This window comes from Dromaius novaehollandiae, chromosome 11 (genome assembly GCF_036370855.1).
Source record: "Dromaius novaehollandiae isolate bDroNov1 chromosome 11, bDroNov1.hap1, whole genome shotgun sequence".
NCBI classification, from domain to species: Eukaryota; Metazoa; Chordata; class Aves; order Casuariiformes; family Dromaiidae; genus Dromaius; species Dromaius novaehollandiae.
This window is the reverse complement of record NC_088108.1, coordinates 4,833,578-4,855,206: the sequence shown is the minus strand read 5'-3', so window position 1 is coordinate 4,855,206 and position 21,629 is coordinate 4,833,578. Positions and strand designations below refer to the sequence as shown.

General features: G+C 61.0%; 1 protein-coding gene across 3 annotated transcripts in view; it reads right to left on the bottom strand.

The window, feature by feature from the left end:
- SLC16A2 (solute carrier family 16 member 2) overlaps positions 1-13,716 on the bottom strand; it is a 53,018-nt gene extending 39,302 nt beyond the window's left edge. The window contains exons 1-2 of one of the 3 annotated variants that reach the window (XM_064518103.1): positions 13,699-13,716; positions 13,165-13,213 (exon numbers count right to left, since the gene is read on the bottom strand). Coding sequence is in view for 1 of the 3 variants with exons in the window: in XM_026099856.2 (XP_025955641.2) it covers positions 13,165-13,657 (493 nt within the window). In the remaining 2 variants the exon portion in view is untranslated. The other 2 variants (XR_010390991.1, XM_026099856.2) reach the window with 2 other exon arrangements.
- Positions 13,717-21,629: the final 7,913 nt, after the last annotated feature.

Below are 21,629 nucleotides of genomic sequence, written 5' to 3'. Positions count from 1 at the left end.
GGTCGACGACATCCCTTTCATTCTCCGCTCCTCTCCTGTCAAGCCGGGTGCTGACCGAGTGCAAGGAAAATTTCCCTGGCATCCATGCAAAGGAGTCTCGGGGCAGCCGGCACGGTTTCTATTTCAGCCGGTTTCCCAGCTGGCAGGGCACGCGCGGGGTAAGGGCGGAGAGGCTTGGAAGCGCGCGCGGGCTCGCGCCGCTCGGCCCGAGGGAGGCAGGAAGAGCCCGCAAAGGCCTCACGCCTCCAGAAGCGCCCGGGTCCCGCCCAGTTTATTCCGAAAAAAACGCTGCCGATATCTACCCCTTGGCAATGCGCTATCTCAGTAGCATGCTCCTATTCCTATCCGCTGCAATTAAGTGATAAAGATATAATTGCCTTATCTGATGGAGCCAGGCAGGGCAGCAAGGCGAGGGCTGGCCTCTGCCTTGTTTGCACAAGCATCCCGACCAGCGCACAACGGTAGATCTGGTTTATGCGGTGGACAACATATTCCTGCTGGTCATTTTAAGGCCTGCCTATCCAAAACTGTGTTCTCTGCCCAAACTGCACCCAGTGCAAGCCCAGAAGCAGAGCGTCAGCACTGGCTTTTTCCTAGACTAAGTGTAGGGAGCCTCGAGGAATCTGCTTATAAAAAGGAAGAGAGGGCCAAATCTTGCCAAGTCCTCTGCTATTTTCCCCTTGGACTTGGGGCATAGCAGATCTTATCGCACCTTCTTCCCATAGATCACAGCTGAAGAAAAGCCGTTCTGCAGCTCACTGAGGGAAAACCACCCAGGCCCTCGCCCCAGGGGCAGGTAGGACTCAGGGCAGGTTGTGCCGCTGCCCTTTCCTAGGGAAACCCACTGCTGAGGGGCAAGCAGCTCTTGCACACAACAGCAATCCGGAACGGGTCATCTCCTGGGGTGAGACCCGGCCCGTTCGGGGCTGCCTCTGCTCCTGCCAGCCAGCACCGCCGCTCCCCCAACCCTTCTGCTGCCGGGCTCCCGCAACGGACCTGGCTCCAGCGGACTCCAGGCAGTCTCCTCAAGGCACGCGGGGAGGAGGAACGACAGGACCTGACACCAGCGGTGGGCTTCCCCATCCCACTGAAGCAGGCTGTGACGGCAAAGCTGCTCCAGCACTTGCCGCCCGCACAGGTTTCCCTCCCCTGAAGGCTACGGCTCACAGCCAGGCAAGAGCTGGGCGCTCCCAGAGCCCTCCGCCAGCTTCGGACCAGCAGACGGTCAACTTTGAACAGGATCAAAGTACGGAGGAGAAAGAGGCAGTTTTTCCTCGCCCTACTGCAGTGCATCGGGGAGCAGGAGGCCTTCAGCAGGCGCTCACTGCATGTTATACCCCGCGCATAAAAAGATGCCTGGGAGACTTAAGGGCAGGCTTCTGTTTAGGCTCCTCTTCCCCAGACCTTTCCAGACCTCTGGTCCAGCATCCCGGTGATTCATAGGCTACTTCTGAAAATTTTTCTTATATTCAGGCTTTCCCTGGGAAAAGAAGAGCGTACTGGTGGTACTTCCCCTAGAGTCATAAATTATTTTCCGAAGTAGCTATGCACAAGTTTCACGAACACCGAGGCTATGGGTGGCGAGGACGCTAAGGAGGCCCCTCGAGCCGCTCCCGGCCGCACGAGCCTGCCGCAGGATCAGCCGCCCACGCGCAGACGTACCGCGACCCAACCCGTCCTCCTTCCCAGGCAGCGGCCGTGTCCGGGCAAAGGACACAGATGTCCACCGGATCCCCAACCACCAGATGACCCCCAAATCCAACGCCCGTGCCATTTTTTCCAGAGGGTCTTTTAGCATTTCACCTCCGTGCTGACCCCGATCCCGCGAGCTTTTGGCCGGGCGGTATCTGCCGGCCTTGGGAAAGCAAAATAAAGTCCTCCAAAACCCAGTGAGCGTGACCCAGGGCAGGCCGGGACCGCACGGGCCAGAGAAAGCAGGAGGAAAACCACCCACCGCCGAGAGATCTCCCGGATCCGGGAGGCTCGGCGGTGGCACCCTCCAGCCGGGGGGTCTCTCCCCGGAGCGGCGGGACGGGAGCCCACCACCTCCCGCGGCGCCCGCGGCCACAAGAAAGGCCCGATGCAAATCAGACCGCACGCGGTCTTCCCCTTTCAACAACCCAAGGTGTTACCAGCAACACCGTTACAGATCTTTATCGCCGCGGCAGCGCCTTGCAAGAGCTCCAATTTGTTTTTCTTGGAGATCGCGTTGCGTTTTATTAAAGCTGACACCGAAGAGGCAAAGGAGATGTTCTGGGCCCAGAAAAAAATATCCCATTTAAATACTCGGTATTATTTTCTTGGAAATGGTTCGCCTTTGACTTTAATTAAGCTCTCCCCAGGCTCCCAGGCTCGGCATGCTTGGCTCCAAGGCGAGTTTAATCCCAGACAAGTTTTCCCCACCCCCTAGTGCTCCCAGCTTCCATTGTTTACATGAAGCTTAAGAAATAAACGTGCTTTTGCGAAAATACGGGGATTAATAGCTGGCCGGGGATCAAGAACATCTCGCCTGCTGATGTTGCCTCCTTGCCGGGCGAAGAGGTGGCGTCCCCGCGCCCGGCCGCGGCAGCGACGCGTCCCCGGGCGGCTCCGTGAGATGGTCCTGGCTCCGCCACAAACCTGCCGTCTGATCCGCAGCGCGTCACTCAGCTCGCTGGAGCCGCGGCCCTGCGCCCATTAAATAATAATAAAAAAGAAGATGCAGCGCAACCTCTTTGGCTCTCGAGCTTGCAAGCTCCAGCGAACAAGCAGCGACTCCGACTAAGGGCAATTTGTATCCGCCGAGCCTTACGCAACCTCGCCGGGCTCCGGGCTCGGCTCTAATATCAATAATTACACCCCCCATGGTAGCAGCACATTAGGATGATTGCAACATTAAGCCCTCAAAAGTTGGGAAATCCCAGAATGAAGCTTGTCTGGGCAACCTTAATTCATCGCCTTGTGCATATACATTATGTAATTACAGTAGATCTTTAATCACACGCTATTTTTTCCCAGAGGACCCAGTTCAGATAGTGCACACGAAGTACAAGGCTCATTTAATAAGCAGCCGTGACGTTTTCTTCTCCCCTTGCCGGCCGGCGCCTGGTTGCAGCTACAGCCCTGCGGGAGCTCTCGGTGCTGCTCGCAGGGGTTGATCTAATCCCCGAAACGCCCGGCTGCCCGGCCAGCGCAAACACACCCGCTCGCACAACGTCCCCCGGAGAGGGAAGGATCTCAGCTCCGTTTTACGCACGGGAAAGGAGGCGTGTGGATTAAGGCCAAAGCCTAAAACGAAGGCTTTGCTTGGGCGCCCGGGGCGAGAGGTCCGGGAGCAGGAGGGTGCGGGATGCTCCTCGCCGGCAACCTCGCTCTCCGTCCCCGCCGGCCTCCCGGCTCCCGGCCCCATGCTCCAGAGCCGCCCCGTCCCCAACCTGCAGTTCTCACTAAGCTCCTAAATCCAAACACAGAGCCTGGAAAGAAGAAGGGAGGAGGGAACGTGGTCCCGGGACCATGCACACCATTGCTGTCCCCATCCTTGCACCCTGCTTAGCTCCTCTGCCAGTGGATTTTGCACCCTGCACCGTGTCGACGCCGCCAATGCACCAGCAACGGTTTTGGGAGGCCGTGCTGGAGGGCTCTGCTGTGCGGGGACGGGCAGGCGAGGACCTCGGGGCCGGCCGAGCCCCGCGGGGCCGCAGAGCGCGGTGCCAGCGTGACTCACGGCCCCGCCGCGCGCAGCCCGCGTCCCGCGAGGCAAGCAGCGTCTTGCAGCCTCCGAGGTCGCGTTCCCCCCCCACCGCCGCCTGCAATCGGCATCGCAACGCTCTGCCCCGGAGGCCAGAGGCTCTGATCCAGCGGAGCAGCTCAGGCGAGCGCAAAGCTTGGCCGCGGGGTGCTGGCAGCGCCCGGGGAGCAGCACACCCACGCTCGCTCGGCGCTCCCGCTCCCCCGCCGCGGTGCGAGCGGTGCCCGTCACCCCCAGCCCCGGCTCGCGGGGGCGCACGGCGGGGACCGTCCCATCCTCGACTCCCCGGAGAAAGGGCCACGACGCTTCCAGAGGGAAGCCGGAGCCTGGGATTAGAGCAGCGACCTTCTCCAGGTGGTCGGGGATGGACTCCAAGGGGTCCAAGAAAGGCAGCCCTGAAAAATTGCTACACTCCATGGAGCAACCAACGTACGGTGGATTACCTAAAGGTGCCGGCACTTGCGCTGGCAAGGGATCCACGAACAAAAGGGGGCAAAAAAGAAGGGAGGAAAGACTGCTAATCCAAAACGTGGTTGTAAAGCCCACCACCTCCCAGGCTGCGCCTCCGATCCGAGCGGCGTGCGAGAAGGGCGGACTAAGAGGTGGCGAGAAACGTGCTCCCCTGCGGTCCCTGCCGCAGCCCGGCCGCTCTGCGCGCAGCGGCACCGCGGACGCTCGGCTCGGGGCCGCCCGGCCTGCAGGAATGGCACCGCTGCGTCTTTAACGGGCTGCGCGCTCGCAGCATCTGGCAGGACCTGTTGTACGAGCTGCCGGGGAGATATTTGAACCGCGTACAAATGTGAGCGTGTTGCAGCAATTCAGAGCATACGTCATGCGGGTTTTGCAACCGCCCCAACTGTCTTGGGGTGGATGCACGGGAATAGCCCGGAGCGAACCAAGCCCCCCCCGGCCCCGGCCCCAGCCGCCTGAACGTGCACGCCGACGGCCGGCACGAGCAACGCTAAACCCAACTGGAACGCCGGCCGGGTCCTGGCCATCGCACACATCCTTTTCCTCTCAAGGGCTAAATGCCAAAAGACAACATCTCCTTCCACTGAAAGATGGAATAATCAATCCTTCTAGGAAGAGAAGGGGAAAAAAAAGTCAGGGCTGTAGTGGGTGCAGCATTTTGGCCTGTGTATAATTAGCACGTAGAGTGCGGGAGGGTATGTGGTCCTCTTCCCCTCTATCTTCAGGGCATGAAAACCCAGGAAAAGTGATTCCCCACGAAAACCACTGGCTGGAAGAGGCTTCCTCCTCCAGCGCCGAATTGAGGCACTGGCTGTGGTGCTTGGCCACATCCCGTGGCCTCGGTTACAGTCCAAAAAATACCTGCAGAGCCTCCTCTGCGCCTGCTCCGCCTGTACAAGAAGCTGGAGGACTCCCCAGCCCCAAGAGGTGATGGGGAGACCATCTGAGTAGACCAAGGGATTTTAGTGAGGCCCTTCAGAAAACTAGGGGATCTGTTGACTAGATCTCCCAGACGCCAGCGCAAAGCGGGCCAAACCCCAAGCTATGGAGGAGGGGGGAAACCCCAGGGCTTTCCAGCCAGGCTATCGTGGAGATGGAGAAGCTGCCTCCACACACAGCTGAGCTCTCCCATTAGGCTGCACCTTATTTAAGTTCTCGGGCTTTCACACAGATGCGCTGTCAATCTAGTTGTTGACATGAATTTAGCATAGCTCTGGCCGAGATCCCAAAGAGTCACTAGAACGAAAAAGCAAAAGGTTACCCGGACCCTATACTCAGATGGTGCCAACCAAAAGCACTTGCTCCAAATCCAGAAAATAAATTCCTCCAGACTCAGCAGCCACCAGTGAGCAGGTCCCACCGGGATTAGCTCCCCATTAACACTATAATATCATAGCTTGTTTACTGCCACCCATGCCCCGAGCATTAATTTCCCCCTGCTCACTGCAGCTTACAAAAACAGACATCAGACATTCCTTCAGGGACTTTCCAAAGCAAACCGGGCACTGCTGCAGGGCGAGCCCCAACGGCGCGGTGCTCAGCCCTGCCGATGCCGGTGGGCTCCCAACCACTCACACCTACGGCTAAGGACAGCCGGCTGCATCGTCAAAAATCCAGGTTACTCCTCTTTCACACAGCTCCCCTAGAAACCCTATGCCCCGGCTCCCAACTCCGTCCAGGGCTGTCTCCAGCCCGTTATTTTATCGGTAGCCCTGGGAGAAGGTGCCCATCAGACAGAGCTCACGGCTAAGGAGACACGAACCGCTACAGCCTCCCCACAAATCTTCACTTTGGAGCTCCCAGGCCCACCATTCTTACCACGTCTGAGCCAAAAAACAACTCTGATTTCTGCTGAACCTCTCCACCAGTGAAAACACCCAAACACGGCCCGTATTTGGTCCATAAGGGGCAGCCGAGGTGCTGCCGCTGCTGCATGCTCGCGCTGCCGTTGCTTCACTCCAACGGAGCTGGCGAGATCTCTGGCTTCTGGGGCTCACGGTCACTAATCAGCTCATTTCAGGACAAAAGCGCTCTGGCTCTTGATATCAAGCTATGGAGGAAACTGAGCTCTTCGCTGAACCCTGCCGGGGAAGCCGAACGCCTCCAGAAAACCCGAAGCAGAGGTTTGCCGCTCCAGCGTCGGCCACTGCCGCACCACCCGACCTGGGGCAAACCCTTTAATGCTCCACCCCCCAAGAGCTGCCCATGCGTGAGATGGGAAGATGACTTCTCCTCCTGCTCGCCCAACTCCTCCAGCATGTGGCAAGACTGAGCACCCAACGGTGCCACCCGGCAAGTCAGATGAGCGTGAGCCTCCTCCAACAGCCTAACACGGCTCTGCAGGACACGGCCCTCACGTGGCCGAGCCAGGCCAGGCCCGCTCTCCTGCCTGGGGTATGGGAGATACCACAGCCCACAGCAGAGCTCAGCCGACTGCATCAATCAATGTGCACGACAAGGAGAGAGGGAGATGGCCACAGGCAGAAGTGCTGCCCCGAGGGGACGAGCAGCAAGGGTGGCCGCAGAGGTACGAGGCAACACCCTCGCTAGTCATGCACGAACCATCTCACTCAACTGGAATTGCTTTCCTCCTCCCAGAGGACCGCAGCAGAAATCAGCAGGGCTGGCGTCTCCTTCCAGGTAGAGAGTTTCACCTAACCAGACAGTTCAGGTCTATTTTAAGGTCCCGCAACTCAACTGGCCCGGGTCGTTTCACGCTGTAGCATCACTTGGCCTGCTTTCCCACAGTCAGGATATGCAGTCTCCAACGTCCCCTTCCCACATCACACCCTTTCTTAGAGAGGCTGACTGTAAAAGATTTCTGATTTACACTGCCTCTCCTGGTGTCCAAGTCCTGCTCCTTCGTGTTGACTTGACGTATTCCTGGAATTCCCTGAGAAGGGAAAATGAAACTGCTCCTTGTTTCCTGGTACAAGGCACTTCCACTTTCTGTTAAATTTCCTGCTGTGCTCAGCTTCACAAAACTACACCGAAAGCTTTGAATGCCTTTGAAAGAGGAAACAAAGATATTTTTGAAGAAGACTTAACCAACGAAACAAGCCGGAAGATTCTGGGCGTTGACTTTGTAAAATACTCCAGACAGATGCCTGAGAGGTTTTGCTAATACATCTATGAGCCCAGAGAGTCGGTGGTTTTAGATCCCAACCTCAGATCCTACCAAAACCTCTGGTTACCCAACACAGTATCATTGGGATTTGAGGTGCAAAGAAACAGTGCCGCGCCAAACTGGATTAAAAACCTAGGTGGGGACAGCCTTGGCAACGGACCCTAAATTTGGCATCCACAAACCCCGAGCAATTAATTTCAGAAGTCCTGCTGCCCAAGTCTTGCTGCCCGAGTGGGGAGGGGAGAAAGGGCAGGGAAAGAGTCTAGGAAACAGGCCAAAAAGCAAGAATTGCACTTTATTAAGTGTAGTAACCAGAAGCTTTCAATAATTTTTTTTCTCCTTGTTGTCTGGAAGTTTCTGAAAAGGTTGAAATGGGCTCAAATCACAGCAAGGTTCTTTTGTTTGTTTTGCTGCGACTACAGTGACCAAAAAAGAAAATAAATGAATCCGGGATGACTGCGCAGTCCCCGGGGGAGCGGGGCAAGAGAGACCCACCAGACACCACTTACTCACTACAGCGAGACCATGGGAGCTGCCACCACTTCAGGACGACGCTCACTGGGAAATACGCCCGAGACTGCAGCATCCCTTTCGCTGTCTGCTGGAGGACACTAAAAAAAAAGCTAAAATCCTTCAAATGGCAAGTGTGCTAACCGCGAGGGTCCCCGCGCAGCCTGCTTTTCCGCCGTCCCTGCGCAGTGCGTTGCGTACACGGCCTGACCGTGCCGCTAATCCTGCATTCATCCTCTGCGCATTCAGGTTGGGCGGTTTTCCCTCCCCTCCATTTCAACTACCAGAAGATACAGAAAGGGTTTGCAAAGCTTTTCCTCGCTGAGAAGAAAATGGGAGAAAGGCTCAAAACAGCGTGTTTGGCATGGGATTGCTCACAGACCGCAGATGCTCCAAAGCAAATCCCATCCAGGCGCAATCCTCTCGCCCTGGGCGGCTGGGATCCCCCCTCGCCTGGGAGTTCACCCTTCAGAAATATCAGCATCACCTGAAAACACCGCCTGGATATATAAACAAGAACCTCCCTTAAAACAGCGCTCCTGAGTATTAATTAGCAGACCTACACCAACCAAGGGCAGACCCAAGCTTGCCTAAGCAGCAGCCAGAGGCAGGCGAGGACAGCCCGGGCACCTGAAACGCCATAGGAAGGGGTATTTATCTAACTGAATCCTACCCTGAAGGATTCATTGACTTTTGGGTTAACCATTAAAAAAAATAAAATAAAAAAGACTGTTTGGATAGGGGATGCAGCACCCACTGGTTGCAACGGGGCACTTGGCAGGACGGCGGGTCAGAAAACCCGATGGGGCTGTGCGGCCTTACCCCAGGCAAGCGTGGGAAGGGTTTTGCGAGCCGCCTGTCACGGCACAGCTGCTTCAACAGGGGCGCGAGATTCCTCCGGCATCAGGCGGTCGGGGGAGCTGGGGAGATCGTCGCTGGAGCAGCCCCACTGGCAGAAAGCAGAAGAGGGATTTCCAAACAGAGAGGCTGGGGATGCCGATGACATTTGGGAAGCAGCAAGAGGCAACACAAAAGCCTGCGCCAAAGCTATAGGGAAAGTCTCTGGGACACAGCTGGTGGCTTGGAGGAGGACCGGCGGCGAGGGCGTCTGTGCCCACGCGGGTGACGCCGTGCCTCGGTCAAGGCACCTGCGAAATGGGACCAGCGCTCCCGCCGCCGAGCGCTGCTCCCCCCGGCAGTCCCTGCGCCGGGGCCTGGGGACCGGCGGGTGCGAGGCGAGCCACCGTGCTAAGGGACCCTTCCGTTAAGGGAAGTGTCACCTCCGGGGACGTGCGCAAGGAGGGCTCATCCACCGTGCCACCTTCAGGGGAAGGCACAGGCACAAGACCGGCGGGACAGGCCTGCCACGCAGGGCAGACATGACAAAGGCTCGTTAACGGCTGTTAATTTGACTCTTACAGCGCCAGTAAAAGGACCTTCCCGTGACCGGCGATAACCGTGTGCGACAAGTTATTTTTTCAAGCCTGACTGAAACAACGGCGTTTTTGTCCAGCTTGCGGTACCACGAAGTGCCCAGGTGGGATCGCGCCTTCGAGCCCCTCAGCCCGACCTGCCCGCAAGGGAGGGGCAACGGGACCGACAGACCTCTGAGCGCTTTTTGTTGCTTCTTACCCTAGCGTTTCCAGGCTCCTCACGAAAACACCTCTGCTGTGAAAAATTGCTAAAATTTAGTGGAGACTGGTTTCAAAAAGCACCTCTTGCAGTTTAGTCTCTCCTTAGCGCTTCCCTCCTTAGCCTGCAGAGACCACGGAGCAGCCACCAGGCCTGGGGCCCTTCTGTACCCACCACGAGTCAGCCCTGGTTTCTCCTCCTGACCTTCCAGCACTATTATTATTACCTAAATGCTCTACTTCTCCCAAGAAACAAACTCCCTCCTTCTTACCAAGCCTCCCCCTCGCCTTAAGATGTTTTAATAAAGACACTAAAACCCCGAAGCACCCCGGGAGCCGTCCAGATGGCGGCAGGCACTAGGTGCCCAGGCCCAGCCCACGGCGTCTGGCTGCCGGAGCGGCAGGAAGGGCGAAGAGCGGCTCCGGGCTGGCGGGCGAGGGGCAAGCGCGGCCGGCGGGCACGTGGAGCTCGCCGCCAAGCCGTGCCGCCGCGCGGGCCGCTTCTCCGAGGCCTCGCAGCTCCCCTTCCCAGCCGTCGCAACATTAAATATTAAGCAAAGGCAGTTAATCTGTACCTAGGAGACGGAGACCCAGAGGGGGAAGGGAGCAGGAAAATCATGGAAAAAGCAAAAAGTCCAGGATGGGCAGCGAGAGGCACGCCAAGCACCGCAGCCGCGGCTCTGCCTGGCCCTCCGAGCTCGCCGGGGCCATCCCAACCCCGCGGAGCCCAGCCGGCTCCCACGCCGCAGGCGGCACGAGGCTGCTCCCCGCGGCCCCTTCGCCGGTGGGGGCCGTAAACCCCTGGCTGCTCCGGCGCAGGCGGGAACCCCTCGCCCGAGGGGCAGAGCCCGGAGCAAGCCGGCTCGCCGAGCCCCGCGCTCCTCCGCTGGCTCCTTTGGAGGTTCGGACCGGAGTGCGTGTTTACACGACCGGAGGGAAATCGGCCCATTCATCTTCCAGCGGCCGCTTCCCGACGTCACTCAACACCTCCTCGGCGGAGCAGAGCGCTTGCTTTCCGGCCGAGCGCTCCCGCGCGTTTCCCTCCCAGCGCCGGCGTCTCCCGACGGTCCCCCCCGAAAGAAAACAAAGCCGAAAGCACAGAGTGTGCCTTGCGAAAGTCCTGCCCCGGCGTCACGCTGCTCGCCGCTCGCCGGCTCGCTTGTTTACACGCGCTGCGCAGTATATTCCCTTAAACAAAGGCGCCTATGCATTCGACGTATTGTTGCGAGCGGGTTTGTTTTGAGAGCCTGACCCCAGACCTGAACTCCGGGGATCCTGCGGGCCTCGAGATCAAACGCGCAAAAACGTGACCAACGCAAACAAGAAATCAACCCTGACAATTATAGCCGGGCGCTGGGGCGGCTATTGTTTAGTCCAGGCCGGCACCCGCGGCAACACAAACAGCAGCCCTATTTTTAACGGGACGCCGCGCTCGCCCGGGCCACGGCCCCGCGTTTCGCCCCCAAACCCCGTCTCGGATGCAAACCCCCTCGCCGAGAACCCACCGGGGACCAAGCCGGAGCGACCCGAGCCGCCAGACGAAGCGCGCGTCCCGGAGCGGCTGCGCCCGGGGCAGCGGCTGCGATACTTTCCCCATCGCGTTCGCGTGCAAACTGCTGCCGCGGGGAAATCACGCGAGGGTGAGATGGCAGCGCCGGAGGAGCCGGCGGGGAGGAGGCGGGGAGGCCCCCGGGCTCCCGGACAGGGAAGCTGCAGCCGGAGATTTATTGCTGCTACCGACAGCCCGGCACATCTGGTATCAATCACGGGAGCCGGCCGAGGAGCCCTGCCTCGCCGCTCGGGATGCTCTGCCGGCTGACGGGCTCCGCCGGCGCGGGGAGGGCAGACGCTGTGCCGGGCGCTTGGAACCGCTCCTCCCTCCGCTCCCCTCTGAGGTCTTTCCCGAAGCCAGCGGCAACCAGCCGAGCTCGCATCCCGAAACGCCCGCGCGCCGGCGGCACGGCGTGCCGGAAGAGCAGCGAGCCCGGCCAGCGCTCGCAGAGCCGGGAGGAGCCTCACGGAGCAGCGACGTGGGCGAGCATGTCCGAGGACATGTATTATTAATTGCCTTTTCCTTAAGCACCCGGACCAAAATGCATATTCGTCACGGAGGCAATTTAATCACCAAGCGGGGCTCCCCTCGCCCGCCTGCACGCCTTCCTGCTCAGAGGCCCCAGTGCGGTCGCACCCATAAATAAATGGGTCTCGAGAGCAGGAGACAGATGCTGACTCCCACAGACGCCGTCTTGGGCATGCAGCCTTTAAACCACCAGGACTTTCATTATTTAATCTCTTTTGTTACAACTTCTGCCTTTACGGCTGTGCCTCGGGCTTTCTCGATACGATCGCCGAGAGCAGGAAGCAGGCAACTGCGCGATGAGTTTCCTGGAGATCCGACACACGCACGCACACACCTTACGTCCCCCCTCGGTCGCCGTAATTAAAGTTAGCCACACGTTCCCAGCTCTCTGCAATGCCGCTGCTGCCCTTAATTACATGAGCACATCACTTCTCCGGTAACAGCATCACACAGTTAACTCTCGATCCTTAGATGTGGTCTAGCTTGGAATTTATTTTATTCCTGCACATTTGCGGCTGCAGTCGGTGAGCAGATGTGTTAGCCGAGCGGAGGGAAGGCAGGCAGCTCTGCCGCCTGTGGTCCCCAGGACCCCCCAGTCCTGCCAGCACCTGCCCGGCGGCACCGTCCCACTCCGGTTTCCGACAGCGTCCCATTAAAGTACCCGGAGTTGCAACACGACTATCAGGAGTTTCCCCCGGTGCTAAGTGCTTGTCCCCCCCCACCACACAAAAGCAAGGTGGGCCGTGGGTTCTCCTCATGGAGGTTGAGGTGATCTTTGCTTTGAGAGGAACGCGACGCAGGACCCCAGGCTGAGCCCCCCGACAGCTCACGGCAGTTGTGCCCATCGCTGGCCACCCTTGGCACTGCTGCCCAGCGGGCTCGAGGCCCTCTGCCAAGGCCGTTTGAATGGTGGGGTCTTTGCAGCGAGAAAAGCCCCTTCCCCATGCCCATGCGCAAGGCAGCCCTCACCTCGGCTGCAGTCTCTAGGTCCTACCAAAACACACGGCTACGCGCTGGTTGTGGTCCTCGGTGTTAAAGACCGCCAGCTATTCCAGACCCTACCCCTCCGCGCAGCCACAGGCAGGCAACGCTGCCAGACTTCACCTACACAGCTGAACGGAGACGGCTCCTAGGAAGCATGTCTGCAAGACAGATGCTCTCCCGGCAGCCACCCCCGAGTGCCACTCAGTAGATAAGGCAGAAACAGAGCTTAAAAAAAAAAAACAAAAATCAGGGGGAAAAAGAAAAGCAGGTAGCTCCCTCATGTCAGTCCATTTGCATTATTATCGCTACTCCAAAACACGGCATGCTGGACAGGCTGAGGGCATGCTTTTCAGATGAATTACTTTTAATTGACTGCAGAGTAGCTTCGAAACATCTGATACTGTTGTAGATAAATATAGTAAGGGCTGCAAGGGTAGCGGGGGCAGGGAGCAATCACAGCTCGGTGCATCCGAGGAGCAGCCTCCAGCCCAGCTGCACACTTCGGAGAGGGCCTGTGCTCCCGGCGGCGCAGCCGTCAGGCCGAGCACACCTAAAGCCCGGCAGCTCTGCTTTCGCGGCGGCAGAGCCCCGAGCAGCTGCCCCCGGCCCGGCCCCGGCCCGCGACGCCCCTCACCTGTCTTGAAGTCCAGCGCGGGGTCCCTCTCTCCCGGGCCGAGGTCGCTCTGCAGCATCATGTAGAGGATCCCGAAGGAGTTGTGGATGCCGAAGATGGAGCCGTTGCACCAGGTGGCGGCGAAGACCACGACCCAGCCGAAGCCGCCGTCGGGGGGCTGGAAGGGCGCGGCGGCGCCGGGCGGCCCCGGCGCGGCCCCGGCCCCGGCCCCGGCCCCGGCCCCGGCCCCGGCCCCGGCCCGCGGCTCCCCCTCGCCCTCGCCCTCGCCCGCCGCCGCCGGCCCCTTCTCGCCCGCCGCCGCGCCGCGCTGCGCCATCGCGGCCGCGCTCCGGCCGCCGCTCGCCGCCCGACTGCCCCGCAGCCGGTCCCACATGCCCGCCGGCCCCGCCGCCCGGCCCCCCCTTCCTCCTCCTCCTCCTCCTCCTCCTCCTCCTCCTGCCGCAGCCTCACTCCCCGCCTCCCCTCCGCCGCCTCCATCCTCCTCCTCCTCCATCGCCGCTCGGCCCCGGCCCCGGCCCCGGCCCCGGCCCCTACCTGCGGCGGCGGCGGCGCCGAGCGCCCCCCCGGCCCCCCGACGGCACCGCCCCGCGCCCGCCGCCCGCCCACAGGGCTCCGAGGCGGCCCCGGGCCCCGCCGCGGCCCCGCGCCGCCCCCGCCGCCGCCGCATCCTGCGCCGGGCGCAGCCCCCCGGGGCGGGCCCCCGCCGGCGCCGCCCCCGCCGCCTCGCCCCGCGCCGCCCGCGGAAGCGCGGCCGGGCCCGCGGCAGGTGCCCCCGCGCGGGGAGCCGCTCCGGGCCGCGGCGCTGCCGGGGCGGGGAGCCGGCGGGGCTGGAGCCGGCGGCGGGGGGCGGCGCGGGCCGCTCCGGCGCGGGCGTTGGGCGGGCGGCCGCGGCTGCTGCGGCGGGGCAGGGACCCGGTGGGGAGCCGCTCTGCTGCGTTTGTCCCGCTGTGCAACGTCCCTCCCTTTTCTGCGCTTTCACTGAATAATTACCAGCCCCCCGATATAGTAGAGCCTGTCTTTTCACACGCTCGAGCTGTTTGCGCCCTCCTAGATGCCAAGCCGGAGCTGTTACGCTTTCTTTACCCTGCTGCCTGTGCCAGTGTCAGATCCCTATCAGAGTAAAATAATATATCGCAAGCCCGTGATGATCTCTCTTTACCTCCAGGGGCGTTAATTAAAAATGCCTGGTAACGAGCAGGGCAGGATGCGGAGAGGCGAAGAGCAGCGCGCCGGGGCGCGGCGCCAGCAGCAAACCCACCCGTGCCCCCGGGAGGGCCCTGCGGGCAGCGCGGCGCTGCGCCGGCCTCCCGCCCGCGGACGGCCTTCTCGCTGCCCTTCCTCCGGCCCAGTCTCCTCCCCGGATCCGGCTCCGCGGAGCCTTGGGAGCATCTTCCACCGCCCTCTGCCGACGCGAGCCGGAGCCGCTCGCCCGGGAGCTGCAGGGCTGCGTTTTAACGGCTTTGCTCCGTGCGGGCGGCCGCTGCGCGTCGCCGGCGCGGTAGCTGCGGACCGCCAGCCTGGAGCCCGGCAGCGCGTTTTGGTTCGTGTTAACGTGGAGCTCGAGCCTAACACGACGCCCACGAGGCAGCATCTCGCCCGGGTGCCGCCGCGGCCCGGCGGGGGAGCGCGGGGTGTCCCCAGCTGCCGCAGGCACCGCTGCGGCTCTCCAAGCCGCGCTGCCCGGGGACGGCCGGGGCGGCGATGGGGGTACGTCACGGGCTGGAGGCCAAATGAGCTGCTGGGGGTTTAAAGGTCTGGGCCAGGGTCGCACTGGGAGAGACCTCAACTGGGAGCGAGCAGGCAGCGTCCGGGAGGGACAGATCTCCGCTCTTTTATCCGAGAGCCAGAGCAGCGTTTATTTATAGTGAAGCAGTGCGTCCACAGCGCTCGCTGCTCTGTAATTGAAGGCTGGAAGAAAAAAACAGTACGAAAACGGGGGCAAAGCCGCTCCTTCATGCTTGCGGGCAGCGGCAGAGCACCCCACGGTGCCAGAACCTCTGCTTATGCCACGGGTACTGGCAGCTGCACAAAAAGATGTTGGTTTTGCAGAAGGGGAAGAGCAACTGAATGGAAATATCTTATGCAAACACCTTGGGAAGCATAGCAGCGGGCCGCATCCTGGTAGGAGGAAATAAATCGCCAGAGCCTTTGCGACCTTGCTTTGCCTCCCCTGGCAGTGCGCGGCGTCGCGACGGCGACTTTAGCCCCGCCGCGGAGTTGTCTTGACCAGGCCTCAAGAGCAAAACGGTGCTGACGACGTCTGCTGCTCGACCTTGGAAAGCTGCTCCGCGCAGAGGCAGCCGCACGCCTGGCACCGCCGCGGCCCCCCCGCCTGTCGTCCGCAGCGCTCTTCCCTCTGGGTCTCCGCTGTGGGTAAGACAGCGCTTACATCTGGCTTGACAAAGGCAGCAGGTAAACTATCTCAACGGAATAAGCGCTTCGAGGGCAGAGCTGGGGGAAACGGCAGCAGCCATCCGCTGGCAGGAGACGGGAACACGGAGCGCGGCGAGCGAGACTTGTCGTAGCAAGAAAGCCAGTGCACGTGCCAGGTCCCGGGCTGCCGACCAGGGCGCTGGAGCTGCTGCTTCCAGAGGAAAGCAAGGACGAGGGCCGGGCAGGCGGCTGCGAGCGGCACCGCGGGCACTGCCGCCTTTTCCACCCAGCAGGGACAAGGCGGGTGCTAAGATGCCGTCAGGCACTTGCTCTTCTCCATGTTCTCAGCGGCATTCTCAACGCATAAATAGCAAAAGCGTAAATGCTCGTTGGGGCCCAAACAGCGTGACAGCAGGGATCTGCGTCATCTCAAAGGGTTTCCACCACCAGCGGTTAACAGCAGCTTCGCTGTGCGATGCCCGCTGTGCCCAACGTGCAGGCAATCGGAGGAGGCTTGCTCCTGGTGTGACCCGGCCTCCAGGAAGAGGAGCCTCGCTGACCCAAAACGAGCTGTTCCCTTCTGCTCCGCGGCTCTCCCGGGGGCTCACTGGCCCTTCAAACAGCCACAGAAGGGGCGAAAAGCAAAATGCCGAGATCAAAATGCCGGACCCTGCTGAGGGGAGAAACAGTTGTTCTCCGGCATCCAAACAAGACAAGCGAGAAGTAACTTCCCCAGGTTTCTCCACCGCGTAGCGTTGCCCTGCGAACGCCGGGTGAAGAGCAGAGTTAGGGAAACTTGCAGCTATGACGAGGGCTGTGAAGGGCAGTGTCTGAGAGTATTTCATCAATTTTGCATCTTTAAAAAAGAAAGTACAGATGGAAGTCTGTGCTGGGAGGAGGAAGCAGCTGGGTGGCCGCAGCCGCCGAGCGCCGACCCCGGTGCTTTCCCCCGCCGGCGACCGCGCTGGGCCCCTGCTCTCCAGCCGCGCCGCAGGGCCTCCGCGAGGGGTGCCGTGGCCCCGCCGCCGACAGCAGCCTCCCTGACGGTGCACAAAGGCGGCAAGGCTCCAACTGTAAATTAATGTTTTATAGAACACCACGAAAAATCAGAGAGGCTAATTACTGTGATAGTCATCTGGGCCTGGAGGCATTTCCACGGCAGCGGAGAATTACCCCGGATTACCTCCCCGCGCCCAGCCAGCCCGCGCGGCAGGGAGAGCTCACGTGACGGCGGCGCAGCCGGGAGCCCTCCTCGCGCTGCCTGCCGCCTCGCCGCCCGCGCCTGGGACTCGACTCCCAGAGCAGCCCGATTTCCTGAGCCTCCCGGCTTTCGGCTGGAGGCGCGCAGGGTGTCACTTCCGCGAGCGCTGCGTCTGGCTGTATTGCTGCAGGTGCAGCCCCCTTGGCTGGTCGTTACGCCGATGCCCTGCGCGGCTGTGTTTCTTCCGCGTGCCGCCGAAGGGAGCTGGCGTATCGGCCGCGGGAGCTGCCAGGACTCAAACTAGGCTGCAATCCAGGGACGTTCAGGGCTTTACTAGCAGAGAAGTGTGCGAACATGCCCCCAGGATAAGCCGTTCCCATGGTTAGCTCATTAGTGACGGTAATTGGTAATTGGGACGCTTGTCTGGGGACCAGGTGAATTCCCCGTCTGCTCCTAGGTTTGTAGGCCTGGGAGGGCACGTCTGAGCTCCCGCGCAGCACAGGGCTCGCCCCACTCTGTTTTAGGTCAAGCCTATAGCGTCTCTTTGGGCCGCAGGGTCGGAGCAGCCATCCGCTCTCACTGGAAAGACTGGGAGCACCGAGCTTGCGAGGAAATCCCAGCTCAGCGCCTGAATTTGGCTGTGAGCACCCAGCTGTGCTCCTCAGCGCGCGCTTGCCCAGCAGCAGCGGGCCGACCGGGAGGACACCGGACAGGCTGCTCCCCTTCCTCTTCCTCGCCGTGTCTAAGGGCGTCACTACTAACCAGCCCGGCTCATGGTGGGGCTTTCAGCTCGCCCCGGCCTGGGCGGCTAACACCGCTGGTCTCCAACGGGAACGCGTGGCTGGGGACGGGGCTCAGCCTCCGGCACCCCTCGGACATCTGCTGCTGTTGGCGCGTGGGGAGTAGAGCAGAAGAGCGAGTCACCGGGGCTTTGCTGGAGAGCCGGGAAGCCCATGGAAGAAAATAAGCCCGGCAGCGGTAGCTTGGGGTTTCCTTCTCTGCAAATGCAGCGGTGCCTCGGCAGTGCTCCAGCTGTGCTTAGCACATCTGGCACATCTGCACCGCTTCTGGGGGCACCGCTGCCCCCCTTCCCCTGGGTAATTAAAGGCTCCCAGGCCTCCATATCGCGCCTTGCCTTGCCTGACGCAGATGCGGGTTTGACCAAGAGAAGCAGCCAAACGCCCGTTTGCAGACAGAGCAAGGTGTGGGGGACGAGCCGCGGCCTGGAGCCGCACCGGGCAGGCGGGAGCACATCCCCTCTCAAGGCCCGCCCTGCCCCGGCACACGCTGCTGAGCCCTTGCTGGCCCCAGCACAGCTGCAGGCAACGCACGTTGGCCTGTGGGATCTGCCGAGGGAGAGCTTGTGCCGGAGGGCTCAGCTTCAGGAGGAAATTTGGCAGCAGGGCTGATTTTAGCTGCCTTCTTCCCAGGGGATCTTGCACTCGGGCCCTCTGTTCCTCTCCTCGTCCAGCGCAGATCGACACGGCAGGGTCGGACCAGGCTCTGGGCGCTCCGTGATGCAGGGCAAAGCCAATGCAAAGATCTCGAGGGCTTCCCTTCAACAAGCCACCTTCCAACATAACACCCAGTGTGTGCCCTAGCCACCCTCCGACACGTCGGTTAGACAGAAAAAATCCCCCCTGTCCAGGGACTGGAGTCGCACGCCAGGCGCTCGCTGGCGCTGCTGATATGTGCCCACACGCGTTACGTGCTGCATTTCCTTGCTCGTCCACATCTTGCGGACCAGATGGCCGAGCTACCCGGGACACAGCCGGGCACGCTGCCCGCCGGCCCCGTGCACCGCCGGAGCTCACCTGTGCACCGGGACTGCCAGCGCCAACGGCCTGTTTGGTGCATCGGCAGCTACCCAGCTGCATTAACTCATCGTGAGCTGGCTCCGGCGTTCGCACACGAGTCTCCTCTCCAGAAAAGTGACCCCTCCGCTGTCAGACAGACCCTTCCCTTGCCTCCAAGGCTGGAGATCGAGGGAGCACGGTGAGATACTACATCACAACCTTTGCATTTCATGCCCCCCGGCTGGTAAACAGGCATGATACAGGAACCGGCACAGGCTTGGCCATCCGTGCTTCTGGCGCTTAGGGATGGGTGCAAGGCGATGGCAGACTTGAGTCAAGTTTTAAGGTGAGGTGGCCCAGATGTTCCCAGGGCAGAGGCCTGAGGTGGGTTGTGACATGATTCCAACTTGTGGCTGTTAGTTCCGGGCAATTTGTGGCTTTAAGAGGAGCTGATCTTGCTCTTACAAAGCAAGAAGTGCCTCTAAGCACTCACCGGGGGAAGCAGGCTGTGTTTAGGAAAGCGAGGAGCTCAGCTTCTGCTCCAAAGCTATTCCGGGCAAGCACTTGATGTGCCCGACTGCTGCAGGCGGATCTCGGCTGAGAGAGAAAGGGCCTTCACAGACGGGCTTTTCAGACCCGACTGGAGATTAGGCCTCTGAATAGGGCTGTGAAGACGCGGCGCCAGCTGTGCTGCGGCGACCCGGGCATGTCCTCGAGGTCAGCGCCCCGGGGAGGCGTCTCAGCCAGCTTCCCGGCACGGATGAACCGGATGGCGCTTGGCAGCTCCGGCGGTTCATTCGTGATTCAGGCGCTGCCGCCCCTCCGGCTCCCCTGTCCCGGCGCGTGGAGGCAGCGGTGGCACCGCGGCAGCGACGCACAGGGCGGCTGCTGTTGTGTTGGCAGCACAAGCGACAGAGCCCTTTGGTCCGCAGTAAGGACGCTGCCCCTTCTCACCCCGGTCAGCCGCCCTTCTGGCCACACGAAGGTCAGCAAGAACGTTTGATGCCACCAGCTCAGCTGGGCAGCATCGGGTGCATCGGAGACAGGGCAGGCCCGCCAAGGAAGTCAAAACTGAGTGCAACGTGCCAGCCTGAGCATCCAAGCCGACAGGACAGGGAGAGGTAGAAGCAGCCTTCAAGGCCTGGGGCTGAAGGACTGAGTGTCTCAACGTGAAGTCACTTTGGGAATGTCACCTCTCTCAAAAAGGACACGGCAGGGATTCCCTTTACAGCCCTCCGAGTCCATACTTCATACATGCACCGGGCACCGGTAATTGCAGCAAACTGGTGAGGGGCGTTTGCACCAGCAGTTGGCTGGTCCCTGCCTGCCTTGGGAGCCCCCGGGCACAAGCTGGCAGCCAGGACACGCCCGAGGGACCTACGTGTTGACACATACACAGTCACTGGTCTTCTGGCAGCTGCAGGGTAGCCCGTGGAGCTGGTGGACACGCACAGGGCCAGCGCGCCAGCCAGCAGGCTCCCACCCCACCTCTCACCTCCATTGCCACATGCTTTGTTAAACAGAAATCTGAGGATCTGAGCCCAAAGCGCCCTTCTGCTGGGGTACAGCAGGCTGATGTGCTGGTGAAGGAGGATTTTAGACTCGCTGCCTTGATAGTGGTTTCTTACTGGTAACTCCCTCACAAACCCAGCTTAATCCGGCCCTGGAGCACTCAGGAGAAAATCAAAGCATGACTCATTCAAACCTAAACCTCAAACCACGCTGCAGATCGTCGCTCTGTTCTCGGAGATTCTCTCGCACTTCCCCAAATTGCCTCTGTGGAAGTGGAAACGAGAAGCAAGCGCAGTTTCCCTCCTCCCACAGCTAAAGCCCGTCTCTAGTCTGGCTCGTTCTGCCCTCTAGTAGCAGCTGAATTTACAGCAGCGCGTGCTGTTCCCGTGCTGGGCCTTTTCTCGCCGGGCCCAACGCAAGCCGAGCTGCCCCATGTCCCTGGAGAAGCGCAGCCCTTGCCCGGGCACCGACCGAGGTGGGCGGGAAGGTGCAATTCCCTAACATAACTCTGGGGCCAGATGGGAAAATTACTGCCTGCTGCTGAGGCTGGTCAGTGACTATGGAGAGAGACCGGTCGAAAGCTCTGCAGAGCAGACGTGTCCGTAGCGTTGTGTGTCCCGGCGCGGCCTGAGCAGGGAGAGGGGACAGACCCCGGGGCGGGTCGCTCTTGGACCACCGTCGTAGGGTGGCCGCTGACTCCCGCCGGACGCCTTGGCCTGACCCGCGGCAGGTAGCAAGCAGTGGACCCCCAGGAGCGGGAGAAGATAAGGGTCCAGTTCAGGCTAAGGGTAAACTTTTGGGGGCGTTTAGAGAGTCTGGCTCAGGCAAGAGGGTTCATCAAAATAGTGACGCTGATGGACCCTGTCTGAACAGAGGACAGCGCAGAAGCTGTCCCTGTAGGGGACGGAGGAAGCAGCGGCTCTCGGGAGGTAGCAGGGTTGCAGCTCCAGCCCTGGGGACAGAGATCCCCGGGGAATCCAGGGATCACGAAGCCCTCGTGAGCAGGGCGCGGAGGCGCGAGCGTGTGCCGGCAGGTACCCGCCGTCGCACAACCGGCATCTCAGCAAGAGCAGCTCCAGCGGCGTCCCTCGGGCGCAACCGTGGAGGGGACAGACCTGGGGCAGCCCTGTTAGTAACGCTGACCCCAGAGCCCAGGCGCAGCCCGCGGCTGGGGCAGGAGAGGCTTTGCTTGGTGACTGGGCATCTGCTGGGGCCCTCCTGACCCCGCGTCGCAGCCGGGGCTCCACCGCAGCTGGGCAAAGGTGGGGAAGCGAGTCTGCGCCGGCTCAAAGCTACGCTCTGCCTCTTAATTTCTTACAACCTGCAGCTTTCAAAGGAGAAAAGCTATTTTAATGAGGCAGCAAATTGGACTTTTCTTGGCCTGGTTTCCTAAGGAAAGAAAACAAGGATTGGCTCGCTCCAGCACACCAGTCCCCTACACCGCTGCTGATAGCTTTTGGCCTGGTCACCTTCAAGGGAGGGAAATGGTCTTAAAGACCTGAGAGGCGTCAGAAAGATGGTGGCTCCGTGATGCCACGTGGAGAAGACTGCTTCCTCCCGTGAGTGTACTGCGGCGGTGTTGG